This window comes from Hyla sarda, chromosome 10 (genome assembly GCF_029499605.1).
Source record: "Hyla sarda isolate aHylSar1 chromosome 10, aHylSar1.hap1, whole genome shotgun sequence".
NCBI classification, from domain to species: Eukaryota; Metazoa; Chordata; class Amphibia; order Anura; family Hylidae; genus Hyla; species Hyla sarda.
Genome location: NC_079198.1, coordinates 32,044,428 through 32,057,752, shown reverse-complemented (window position 1 = coordinate 32,057,752; position 13,325 = coordinate 32,044,428). Strand labels below are relative to the sequence as shown.

Below are 13,325 nucleotides of genomic sequence, written 5' to 3'. Positions count from 1 at the left end.
GCATGTTACCGAAAATCTTCAGTAAAGTTTCTACAAGTTTTCAGCTAAGCACTAGTGGTGGACAATCTGTTATTCTACACTCACCTATCGCTCTTGGGAGGTGTAGCGATAGGCCCAGCATTACCTCAGAGTTTTAACCCTCACCCTGGCGTCACGAGTGACAAGGGTTAAATTAACCCCTCATATACTACAGCAACACCCCAACTACCCTACACCCCACCAAGGCACCACATTAGTCTCACCTGAATTATTTTATTCTTTTTCTGTGGGGTGCATTGGGCTTTGTAATAATTTAAAATTGGAGCAGATAGCAACTCATTTTAAAGGTTTTTATTTTTAGGGAAAAATTTTGAAAAATTTTCAAAAATAGGGGAGGGGGGGGGGGGGGATTTCCACATAAATATGTTATGTTGTTTATTTAATGAATAATATTTACCCCAAAATAAATCCTCCAGTTATCCCATGCATTGCAATGACAAATTTGTGCATATTGTAACAATTGCTTTATTTTAGCTTTAAAGTTCATGGTTCTTTAGTTTTAGATGCAGCCACTGTTCATTGGACATAATCATAAGGTACTGAACGTTGTTTTTTTTTAGTAAATATGCAAAAGCAGATAGGGCTGGGAAACATTAACCTATAATTGGTGTCTGGATGTGATTATTTTTAGCATAATGTACATTCTGCAAGACAGGAACTTGTTCCATCTCATGCCCATTTAAAACTGATTTGTGTCATGCAGGATAAATTTTGTCCTCATGGTCTATGTTACTTTTTTGGTACATCTAAAACCTGCTGGTATATGTATTTAGAGTTCCAATGCCTTATAGGACAATAATTGTGCATCCCTTGATATCATATTTCTTTCTGATTTTACCTATTCAAATCCATTTTTGATCCCCTGAAGAAACTAGTGCTTTAGTTGGTAAAAAAAAAAAAAAATAATAATAATAATAATAATAATAATAAAAAAAGAAAGCATAGGGATCAGGTAAAAAAAAAAAAAAAGAAAATACAATGAGATGCACCTTTAGAATGCCATATACAATAAACATGAGTTTATCTAGTGATAGACTAGTACCATAATACAGTGTTAAATACAGTGCAGTAATACAATCTGGAGGAGACAGGATTGGTGACAAAATAGGTGTATTTTTTAAGTTGCTTCTAGAGGGAGGGAAGATGATGTGTTAGGGTTACTGAGTACAGAGTTTAGGGAGACATTTTGGAGGAGCAAGTATGGTAATTGGAGGAGCAGACAAAATCTTGCAAGAGCTGAAGATTACTAAGGTAATGTATATATATATACACGTAGGGTGCAGGCTGTAGATTTCCTTGTGTATCATTGTACAACAACCCTCCAACTCCACTACTATTTGGACATGATGCTGTAAATTTTTGTTTTTGCATAAATTTGCTCTGAACTAGGTTATGTAGCCATGAGTAGCCACGCAGCAGCAGGTTTAATAGTGGGCACAGAAATCTTACACAGGCCCCTCAAATTTAGCTTCTAAACTGTATAAATAAAGCTACACTCACAGCAATACCACAATTATAGCAACTCCTTTTATTATACGTATAGTTTTTTCACTGACTGATAGGAGATAAAGTACAACCCTTAGTCTTTTCATCTGTGTCTACTCATTTTATTAAGTGCTACTATTCCTTTGTAACCTAGTGGAGGATGCATGTAGGACTATTTCATCTTCAGACATTTACAGTGGGGCAAAAAAGTATTTAGTCAGCCGCCAATTGCGCAAGTTCTCCCACTTTAAAAGATGAGAGAGGCCTGTAATTTTCATAACATGTATACCTCAACTATGAGACACAGAATGGGGGAAAAGAATACAGGAAATCACATTGTAGGTATTGTAATGAATTAATTGGCAAATTTCTCGGTAAAATAAGTATTTGGTCACCTACAAACAAGCAAGATTTCTGGCTTTCACAGATCTGTAACTTCTTCTTTAAGAGTCTCCTCTGTCGTCCACTTATTACCTGTATTAATGGCACCTGTTTGAACTTGTTATCAGTATAAAAGACACCTGTCTACAACCTCAAACAGTCAAACTACAAACTACATTATGGCCAAGACCAAAGAGCTGTCGATAATAACCATAAACAAAATTGTAGACCTGCAACAGGCTGGGAAGACTGAATCTGCAATAGGAAAGCAGCTTAGTGTGAAGAAATCAACTGTAGGAGCAATTATTAGAAAATGGAAGACATACAAGACCACTGAAAATCTCCCTCGATCTGGGGCTCCACGCAACATTTCACACATGGTGTAAAAAGGATCACAAGAACAGTGAGCAAAAATCCCAGAGCCACATGGGGGGGCCTAGTGAATGACCTGCAGAAAGCTACCATCAGTAACACACTACGCCGCCAGGGACTCAAATCATGCAGTGCCAGACTTGTCCCCCTGCTTAAGCCAGTACATGTCTGGGCCTGTATGAAATTTGCTAGAGAGCATTTGGATGATCCAGAAGAGGATTGGGAGAATGTCATATGGTCAGATGAAAGCAAAGTAGAACTTTTTGGTAAAAACTTAACTCGTTGTGTTTGGAGGAGAAAGAATGCTGAGTTGCAGCCAAAGAACACTAGACCTACTGTGAAGCATGGGCGTGGAAACATCATGCTTTGGGGCTGTTTTTCAGCAAAGGGACCAGGACAAATGATCTGTGTAAAGGAAAGAATGAATGTGGGCCATGTATTGTGAGATTTTGAGTGAAAACCTCCTTCTGTCAGCAAGGGCATTGAAGATGAAACGTGGCTGGGTCTTTCAGCATGACAATGATCCAAAACACACTGCCCGAGCAACGAAGGAGTGGCTTTATAAGAAGCATTTCAAGGTCCTGCAGTGGCCTAGCCATTCTCCAGATCTCAACACCATAAAAAACCTTTGGAGGGAGTTGAAAATCCATGTTGCCCAGCGACAGCCCCAAAACATCACTGCTCTAGAGGAGATCTGCATGGAGGAATGGGCCAAAATACCAGCAACAGTTTGTGAAAACCTTGTGAAGAAACTTACAGAAAAGGTTGGACCTCTGTCATTGCCAACAAAGGGTATATAACAAATAGTGTTGAACGGCATAGGCCATATTCGAATTCGCGAATATTCGCGAATATATGGACGAATATTCGTCATATATTCGCGAATATTCGCATATTCGTAATATTCTCGTTTTATTTTCGCATATGCGAAATGCGCATATGCGAATATTTTCACATGCAAAAATTAGCATATACGAAAATTAGCATAAACGGAAATTCGCATATACGAAATTAGCATATGCAAATTTTCGCATATGCGAAAATTCGCACACCAGTCTCATACAGTAGTATTAGAGCCTTCTTTACACCACACAAGCTGGAAGCAGAGAGGGGTGATCACTGTGATGTGTACTGTGAAAAAAAAAAAAAAAAAACGAATATTCGTAATTACGAATATATAGCGCTATATTCACGAATATTCGCGAATATTCGATATTCACGAATAAAATTCATATTGCGAATATTCGCGAGTAACACTAATAACAAAGTATTGAGATGAACTTTTGTAATTGACCAAATACTTATTTTCCACCATAATTTGCAAATACATTTTAAAAAAATCAGACAATGTGATTTTATGGATTTTTTTTCTCATTTTGTCTCTCATAGTTGAGGTATACCTATGATGAAAATTACAGCTCTCTCATTTTTTTAAGTGGGAGAACTTGCACAATTGGTGGCTGCCTAAATACTTTTTTGCCCCACTGTACTTTGACTCTCTTGGGCTATAGATGATTTTTGTCCTCATGGTCTATGATATTTTTATAGTAAGTCTAAATTTTGGTTGTATATACGTCTAGGATTTCTAAAACCCTAGGACAATAATTTTGCATTCTTTGATATCATATGTGTTTCTAATTTTACCTATTGGTCCTTTGCATCACTCTATATGGCCATTTTTGATCCCCTGAGGAAACCAATGCTATAGTTGGTAGAAATGCATAGGGATCAGATAGGTGCATGGATATACAGTGGAAACCACCATTGAATACTCTTGTACCTGTATAGAGTCTTGACAAGGGGACCACTAATTTTATTTGGTGATAGACAATCGTAATTAGGTGGTATTATAGGAGACTAGTAAAGTAAAGTTTTAAGAGACACTACATTTTTTTTGTTAATAATACAAATATAACAACATGACATTAAACTTTAAAAGTTATCGGCAGGATGGCAACTCACAGTCCTAAGGGGTTTTTGCAAAGTTTGTTGACTCCCTAATTCACCCTTTTTACAAGCCAGTGAATGCACAGGCAATGTGGAGAGGTGGTAAAAGACAGAGAAGAATGAGAGGAGACACATTCCACAACCAAACTATTTCTTAAAAAAAAAAAAATCTGAACATCCCCATTAAGACTTGAATACTCTTGGAATAAGTATTATTATTTATGTGTTTTTGCTTATACAGTGCTGCATCTATTCTTACAGAATAATGAAGAGGTTCTGTGCTTGCTTTGTGTTTACCTGTTTTAGCTGATGTGGCAAGCAATGGTTTTTAGCCATATTTATTCTACTTCATTATTAAAATTATTTCCTAATAAGGCCTACATTTATCATGAATATTCTGTCTTTGCAAAGAGAGAGGGGTGAAGCCACATCACTGCATTTCATATAATTAGGCTGCTGATGCTGATGTCCTGCCAGGTAAACCGATCAGACCCATAATTGAGTTGAGGTCAGTTGTGTACAATTTTGAGGCTTTTCATTATTCAAAGTGTTTTATTTAGGGTAAGATTGCCATGAGGTAAAAGTGATTTGACCTAAAATCACAATTGTGGTGTTATGTAAAGATTTGAAGGCTTTAGGTTATGTTCACAAGTAAAATTTTTACAGAATTTTTTAAACACATTTTTACTGCGTTTTGGTTGTGTTTTTGCTGCAACTTTCTAAAATTGTGGTAATAATGACATTTTTAACAGTGATTTGCATTATTGTGGTAAAATAGCATCTGTTTGGGAATATCACGGCAAAAGCAGAAAAAAGTGACAAAAACACAATGCGTGAACACAGATTGTCACGGGCGATCAAGAGAAGGCGGAGCTACTGAATGGGTTCTTTAGTTCTGTATACACTATTGAAAAAGGAGCTGACATTGGCCAGGTCAGTGCTGGTGACACATCATGTAATGTACTGAACTGGCTTAATGTAGAGATGGTATAAGGTAAGTTAAGTAAAGTAAATGTAAGCAAATCTCCAGGGCCGGATGGACTACACCCAAGAGTTCTTAGAGAGGTAAGTTCAGTAATATCTGTACCCTTGTTCATGATATTTAGAGATTCTCTGGTGTCTGGTATTGTGCCAAGGGACTGGCGCAAGGCTAATGTGGTACCAAGCTTCAAGAAAGGCTCTAGGTCTTCGCCAGGCAATTATAGACCGGTAAGTCTAACGTGCATTGTGGGTAAATTGTTTGAAGGACTTATAAGGGATTACATACAGGAATACATAGGGGATAATTGTATTATAAGTGATAGCCAGCATGGGTTTAATACGGATAGAAGTTGTCAAACCAATGTAATTTGCTTTTATGAAGAGGTGAGTAGAAGCCTTGACAGAGGAATGGCTGTGGATATAGTGTTTCTGGATTTTGCCAAAGCGTTTGATACTGTCCCTCATAGACGTCTGACAGGTAAGTTAAGGTCTTTGGGCTTGGAAACTTTAGTTTGTAACTGGATTGAACACTGGCTCATGGATCGTACCCAGAGAGTGGTGGTCAATGATTCGTACTCTGATTGGTCCCCGGTAATTAGTGGTGTACCCCAAGGATCAGTACTGGGCCCACTGTTGTTTAATTTATTTATCAATGATATAGAGGATGGCATTAACAGCTCTGTTTCTATCTTTGCAGATGACACCAAGCTTTGTAGCACGGTACAGTCTATAGAGGATGTGCATAGGTTACAAGATGACTTGGATAGACTAAGTGTCTGGGCATCCACTTGGCAAATGAGGTTCAATGTGGATAAATGTAAAGTTATGCATCTGGGTACTAATAACCTACATGCGTCGTATGTCTTAGGGGGGATTAAACTGGCAGAGTCACTGGTAGAGAAGGATCTGGGTGTACTTGTAGATCACAGACTACAGAATAGCATGCAATGTCAGGCTGCTGCTTCCAAAGCTGGCAGGATATTGTCATGTATAAAAAGAGGCATGGACTCAAGGGACAGAGACACAATACTCCCCCTTTATAAAGCATTGGTACGGCCTCACCTGGAATATGCTGTTCAGTTTTGGTCACCTGTTCATAAAAGGGACACTGCGGAGCTGGAAAGGGTGCAGAGACGCGTGACTAAACTAATATGGGGCATTGAACATCTTAGCTATGAGGAGCGATTAAAGGAGTTACAATTGTTTAGTCTTGAGAAGAGACGTTTAAGGGGGGATATGATAAACGTATATAAGTATATAAGTATATAAATGGCCCATACAAAAAATATGGAGAAAAACTGTTCCAGGTTAAACCCCCCCCAAAGGACGAGGGGGCACTCCCTCCGTCTGGAGAAGAAAAGGTTTAGTCTAAAGGGGCGACACGCCTTCTTTACCGTGAGGACTGTGAATTTATGGAACGGTCTACCTCAGGAACTGGTCACAGCAGGAACAATTAACAGCTTTAAAACAGGGTTAGATACATTCCTGGAACAAAATAACATTAATGCTTATGCAGAATTATAAAACTACATCCCTTTCCCTTATCCCCTTACACCCTTCACTTCAATTCCCTGGTTGGACTTGATGGACGTACGTCTTTTTTCAACCATACTAACTATTTAACTATGTAACTACTATATATCCTAATCCCATAGAGATAGTAGCAGCAGCAGTATACATATAGAGCTTGGAGGGTTGAAAAAGGGTCTGTAAGCTTCCAGGAGGCATATAAAAATTGATGATGTTATCTGTAGTTCACAGGAAGTAAACTCACCCAGGACAGATCACTTCTACTGACACAGTAAATGAGAACCACTGTATGTATGACCCAGATCTTGTGATTGCTGCTGATTCCTACTGAAAAAAATCCCCTTTATTTGAAATGTATTGTGGACCACTATTATCTTTATAATAAAAAAAGGTACACTTGAAGATTAACTGTATAGCAAAACGACAGTCTTTTAGTACATATTTGACTATAGAATCCATGGGAAATGTGGTATATGCACTAGGAAGTGCTCCCGTCATGTATACCAAATGCTAAAAACATAATGTAAACAAAGACTTATTTTCAGTCAGTGCTTGTGCAGCCAAACCCCAGTTAATAAGGTCGGGCTGAGGGCATGGGATATCACCATAAGGGCGGTCAGTAAATCTACAGACATCACAGCACAATACAGGACAGCAGAAAAATCATCTCATTGTACACATGGCCAAGTGGCACCGTCTTCCTGCTGAGGGCACAGCACATGGCTTACATATATTCTACCTCAAATCTATACATACATGTCCCCAGCAGTGGAGAAAGGGCAGCGGGGCCCCTCCTGGATGCCCAGCCTGGATCTGGAGCGCAAAGATTTCCAATGATAATCCGGCCCTAGGTGTCACCATACTTGGGGGCATCATCCGGGGCAGTTTGCACCCCCTACACCCCCCCCCCCCCAGCAAAGCCTAATCTACCTTGAATGGAGAGCAGGGCCCCTCCTGGATGCACGGCCTGGAGCTGGAGTATAAAGAGCTCCTTGATAACCTGCTTAGGGGGTCTGCACCCCACCCTAGCAACACCACTGCACGATAGGAACTCTTGTCCAGTGTTTAAAGCTAAAGGAGATTATTGTAATTCTAATAATCATTACTTTACATTTTATAGTAAATTCTGCTTACATACATATATTTATTACAATCATTTTTAAAATGCTGTGATTCTTGGCTAAGCTGTCACAAAAAAACAGAAGAAAAATAAGGTTGTGGACTCTGATTACAACATGCAAGCAAAACAGCACTAGAGAGTTAAATGAGAAATTAAGAACTACATTTGTAGTGTCAGTATTACAACCCAAACACACAATGATACAATAGCGAAACTATATGTTAAGTCTAATGAATCTAATAATCTATACAAACTCTATGCTGCTCATTCTACAATGTGAAGGTATTTAAGGATTCATCCCTGTATAACGAAGGTTCTACTTACAGATAAAGATTATAAAGAAATTTGAAGACATCATGTACTGCACAGAGACACCCGAGAAACCCGTTGAAATGTCAATGGTCAATGAGAGAGGTTCCGCTACAAGGAAAACATACTTCCTGTTTCTTTTCTTTCTGTGACACAGAAAATTCTCTTAAATGTTGTATGTACAATAGATCTAAAAATAAATGATGAGACCATCTTAAACTCGGTAAGTTCCTCAATTTCCTCTTATCCAGTGGCATAACTATAAAGGATGCAAACAAAGCTGTCACTCTTGTGCCCTGAGGGGACTCAAAAAAAATTGTCTGGCCCATTTAAGAAGATCAGTACTGTAAACTCATAATTTAGAAGGGAGTGAGCCAAGTTGCGCAAACATGGTTACGCTCTGGACTTTGAGGAGACAGCGGCTCGCCTAACTTTCAACATTATCAGGTTTGGCATCCACGAACCTGGCAATAGCGATAAATAATAACGAAAACACATTGCAATTTGGCACCTAATAGTAAGGAACAAGTACTGGGAACACTGGGACAATGTCAGGATAGCCCAGAATACATGACCCCAGATTATCCAATTAATGCTTGCATTCATATGTCATACAGCTACCAGGTCAATAAGACACAACAGTGGTAGGTTTGAAAGGCTATTAACCCCTTAAGGACACCGCCCATTTTGGCCTTTTTTGAATTTACGTTTTTTTCCCTCCTTGTCTTCTAAAACTTATAACTCTTTTATATTTCCATGTATTTCTTTTATATGAGGCTTGTTTTTTTCATGACCTATTATACTTTATAATGACATCACTCATTTTACCATAAAATGTATGGCACAACTAAAAAAATATATGTGTGGGGAAACTGAAGAGAAAACCACAAGGTTTTGTTTTCACGCTGTACACTTTATGGTAAAAATGACATGTTTTCTTTATTCCGTGGGTTAATACCATTAAAATGATACCCAAGCTTATATGCTTTTTTATTACTTGTACTGCTTTAAAAAAATCTCCAACTTTTTTTTTTTTTTTTTTTTTTTTTTTTTTTTTTTACAAAATTAGTATGTTTAAAATCACTCTATTTTGACCACCTAAAACTTTCTCATTTTTGTATATGGGGGCTAATTTTTTTTGCCATGATCTGTAGTTTTTATCAGTACCACTTTTCCTCCTCTGAGCCGTGGTGCTGGAAATGAATGAGTTGTGAGCCGTGGGCGCAGGGCGGAGAACGGAAGCTGTCACCTCGCCCTGTAAGCGCTGAAAGCCAGTGGGCGCTGCAGAACTTCTGTGTGTGTGGTGGTAGATTGCGGTGTGTGTGTGCGGTGGTAGACTGCGGTGTGTGTGGCTGTAGACTGCGGTGTGTGTGTGGTGGTAGACTGCAGTGTGTGTGTGCGATGGTAGACTGCGGTGTGTGTGTGGTAGACTGCGGTGTGTGTGTGGTAGACTGCGGTGTGTGTGTGGTGGTAGACTGTGGTGTGTGTGTGTGTGCGCGATGGTAGACTGCGGTGTGTGTGGTGGTAGACTGCGGTGTGTGTGGCGGTAGACTGTGATGCGTGTGTGTGTGTGGTAGACTGCGGTGTGTGTGTGGTGGTAGACTTCGGTGTGTGTGGCGGTAGACTGTGATGTGTGTGTGTGCGTGTGGTAGACTGCGGTGTGTGTGTGGTAGACTGCGGTGTGTGTGGTGGTAGACTGCGGTGTGTGTGTGGTGGTAGACTGCGGTGTGTGTGGCGGTAGACTGTGATGCGTGTGTGTGTGTGGTAGACTGCGGTGTGTGTGTGGTGGTAGACTTCGGTGTGTGTGGCGGTAGACTGTGATGTGTGTGTGTGCGTGTGGTAGACTGCGGTGTGCGTGTGGTGGTAGACTGCGGTGTGTGTGTGTGGTAGACTGCGGTGTGTGTGGTGGTAGACTGCGGTGTGTGTGTGGTGGTAGACTGCGGTGTGTGTGGTGGTAGACTGCGGTGTGTGTGTGGTGGTAGACTGCGGTGTGTGTGGCGGTAGACTGTGATGTGTGTGTGTGGTAGACTCTGGTGTGTGTGTGGTGGTAGACTGTGATGTGTGTGTGTGTGTGTGTGTGGTAGACTGCGGTGTGTGTGGCGGTAGACTTGGGTGTGTGTGTGTGGCGGTGACTCACCTCTTCCCGTAGGTACTGGTACTGATGGGTATTGGCCTGGCATGCTGCCCAGTTCTTCTGCCTCCTCTTCATGTCCCTGTCAAACACAAGGCTCTCTGTTCTGGAGGTGGATGCCCCCCTTTTGGTTGGGGTTCCATATGTATGCCATCCACTGCTGCTTGCTGCGCTGTGCCCCTTCTGAGAACCAGAAGAGAACATCTCCTGCACAGAGTCCCCCCCAGTGCACTAGAACCCATGGTAATAATAATACTGTGTCCTATAGAGAAGCACCATGTGAAAACAATACAAGAACAGCCGCACAACTCCCAAGTGTAATAAGAAGAATCACAAGCTGGAAACTGAACACAGCCAAGGGCAGTAGCGCAGGACGCACAACACTAAGTTTGGTCACTCGTGGCTGCCGTACCCGGGGTGAGGGGTCACAGCAGCGCAAAGGATTGTTGGGAAGAGTCAGGTGGTGATCGGTGAGTTCTGATGAGACGTGGCCCACTGGCTTTCAGTGCTAGCAGGGGGAGGTGACAGCTTCTGTTCTCCGTCCTGTGCCCGAGGCTCACAGGAGGAAAAGGAAATCAGCGCCTGCGGTGATTAGTTCCCCGATGTGGGGACAGCGCTGCCTCTGATAGTTCATTCATTCGGTGGGGGGGGGGGGTAGGAAAAGTAGGACATTGCCCGCGGGTCATATATAATTAGTTCGAGGGTAGAGGGGACCGACTGGTATTGCGGTATAGGGAAAATTTCATATCCTACAGAAAAAACACACCGGTATTCGGTATGAACTGGTATATCGCCCAGCACTAGCTGAATGTATCACAGAGGCTAACCGAAGTTTAAAAGCCAGCTTGTCACAAGCCCAAGGAGCCCAAGGACAACAAAGGGGAGAGGGAGAGATTGGTCACAATTCTTGGGAAGATAGTAACATAGTAAATATAGTTTGTAAGGTTAAAAAAAGTCCATCAAGTTCAACCTATAACCCTAATGAGTCCCTACTGAGTTCATCCAGAGGAAGGCAAAAAACTCTCATATTAGAGGTAAAAATTCCTTCCTGACTCCAAATATGGCAGTCAGAATAAATCCCTGGATCAAAGTTCTGTCCCTATAAGTCTAGAATACAAAACCTGTAATGTTATTACTCTCCAAAAATGCATCCAGACCCCTTTTAAATTATTTTACCAAGTTAACCATGACCACCTCAGTCTCACTGCTCTTACAGTAAAGAACCCCCGTCTGTGTTGGTGTAGAAACCTTCTTTCCTCTAGACGTAGAGGATGCCCCCTTGTTATAGATACAGTTCTGGGTATAAATAGGTAATGGGAGAGATCTCTGTACTGTCCCCTGATATATTTAAACATAGTTATTTGGTCACCCCTAAGCCTTCTTTTTTCTAAACTAAATAACCCTAACTCTGATAATCTTTCTAGGTACTGTTCCCTGTATTACTCTGGTTGCCCATTTTTGAACCCTCTCCAGCTCTATATCTATATATATATATACAAGAAATACACTGGTGCCCAGTACTGTACACAGTATTCTATTGTAGTCTGACTAGTGATTTGTACAGCGGTAGAATTATTTCCTTGTCGTGGGCATCTATGCCCCTATTGATGCACCCCATGATTTTATTTGCCCTGGCAGCAGCTGCCCGATACTGTTCACTACAGCTAAGTTTACTATTAACTAAGACCCCCTAAGTCCTTTTCCACATCAGTCATCCCAAGTGTTCTCCCATTTAATATATAACCCTGTCCCAGATTTTTCCTCCCCATGTGCATTACCTTACATTTATCAGTGTTAAACCTCATCTGCCACTTCTCAGCCCAAACCCCCAAACTATCCAGATCCATTTGTAACAGTGCACTGTCCTCTATTGTGTATACCGCTTTACATAGTTTAGTATCATCTGCAAAGATTGCTACTTTACTATCCAACCCCTCTACAAGGTCATTAATGAATATATTAAATAGAACAGAACCCAAGACGGACCCCTGTGGTACCCCACTAGTAACAGTCACCCAATCAGAATAAGTACCATTAATTACCACCCTGTTTCCTATCACTGAGCCAGTTATTTACCCACTTGCACACATTCGCCCCCAGCCCAATCCTTCTCATTTTATGCACCAACCTTTTATGTGGCACCTTATCAAATGCTTTGGAAAAATCCAGATGTACGACGTCCAGCGATTGCCCCTGGTCCAGTCTGGAGCTCACCTCCTCATAAAAGCTGATCAGGTTAGTTTGTCCTTCTACTTGCACATTAGTTACTCTGTCAAGTCTGTTGGTTAATATTAATTCTAGTAGGGCGCCCCCCCTGGTCGGGCCATATACCATTTGGGACAGATAATTGTCTTTAGCTATAGTCAGAAACCTGTTTCCTTTATGAGATTCATAGGTCTCAGTCTCCCAGTTTATATCAGGGTACTTAAAGTCTCCCATTATTATCACTTCATTCTGATTTACTGCCTTGTTTATTTGCCTCATTAATTGATCTTCTGCCTCTTCCGTTATGTTTGGTGGCTTATAGTAAACCCCTCATCAGAATTTTTTTATTTTTATCTCCATATATTTCTACCCATAATGACTACACATTATCGTTTCCCTCCCATATATCCTCCCGCAGTGCAGCCTTCAGACTCGATTTCACATAAAGACAAACTCCTCCCCCTTTCCGTTTTGCCCGATTCTTCCTAAATAGACTATAACCCTGTATGTTTACCACCCAGTCACAGCTATCGTCCAACCAAGTTTCTGTGTCATAATTCTCCTTAGACATCAACCACTCCAATTCCTCTGTTTTATTGGTCAGACTTCTAACATTAGTCAACATGCAATACAATGGTGTATGTTTTTTCTTCCTATGAAGCCTTTCTCTATTAACTATTCTAAGCCCTCCCTCAGCTCCACCCCCAGGTATATTACTAAGTCCCCCCTCTCTATCTACACTATTTTCCCCCTCTACATTGTAGGTTCCCTCTCCCCCAGTCCCTAGTTTAAACACTCCTCCACCCTTCTAGCCATCTTCTCCCC

General features: G+C 40.9%; 1 protein-coding gene across 3 annotated transcripts in view; it reads right to left on the bottom strand.

Annotated features, from left to right (window-relative positions):
* LOC130293846 (uncharacterized) overlaps positions 1 to 8,261 on the bottom strand; it is a 108,493-nt gene extending 100,232 nt beyond the window's left edge. For all 3 annotated transcript variants that reach the window (XM_056543010.1, XM_056543011.1, XM_056543012.1), the window contains exon 1: positions 8,180 to 8,261. In XM_056543010.1, coding sequence (XP_056398985.1) covers positions 8,180 to 8,213 — 34 coding nt within the window. In that variant the 5' untranslated portion in view covers positions 8,214 to 8,261. The remainder of the gene's footprint in view (positions 1 to 8,179) is intronic.
* Positions 8,262 to 13,325: the final 5,064 nt, after the last annotated feature.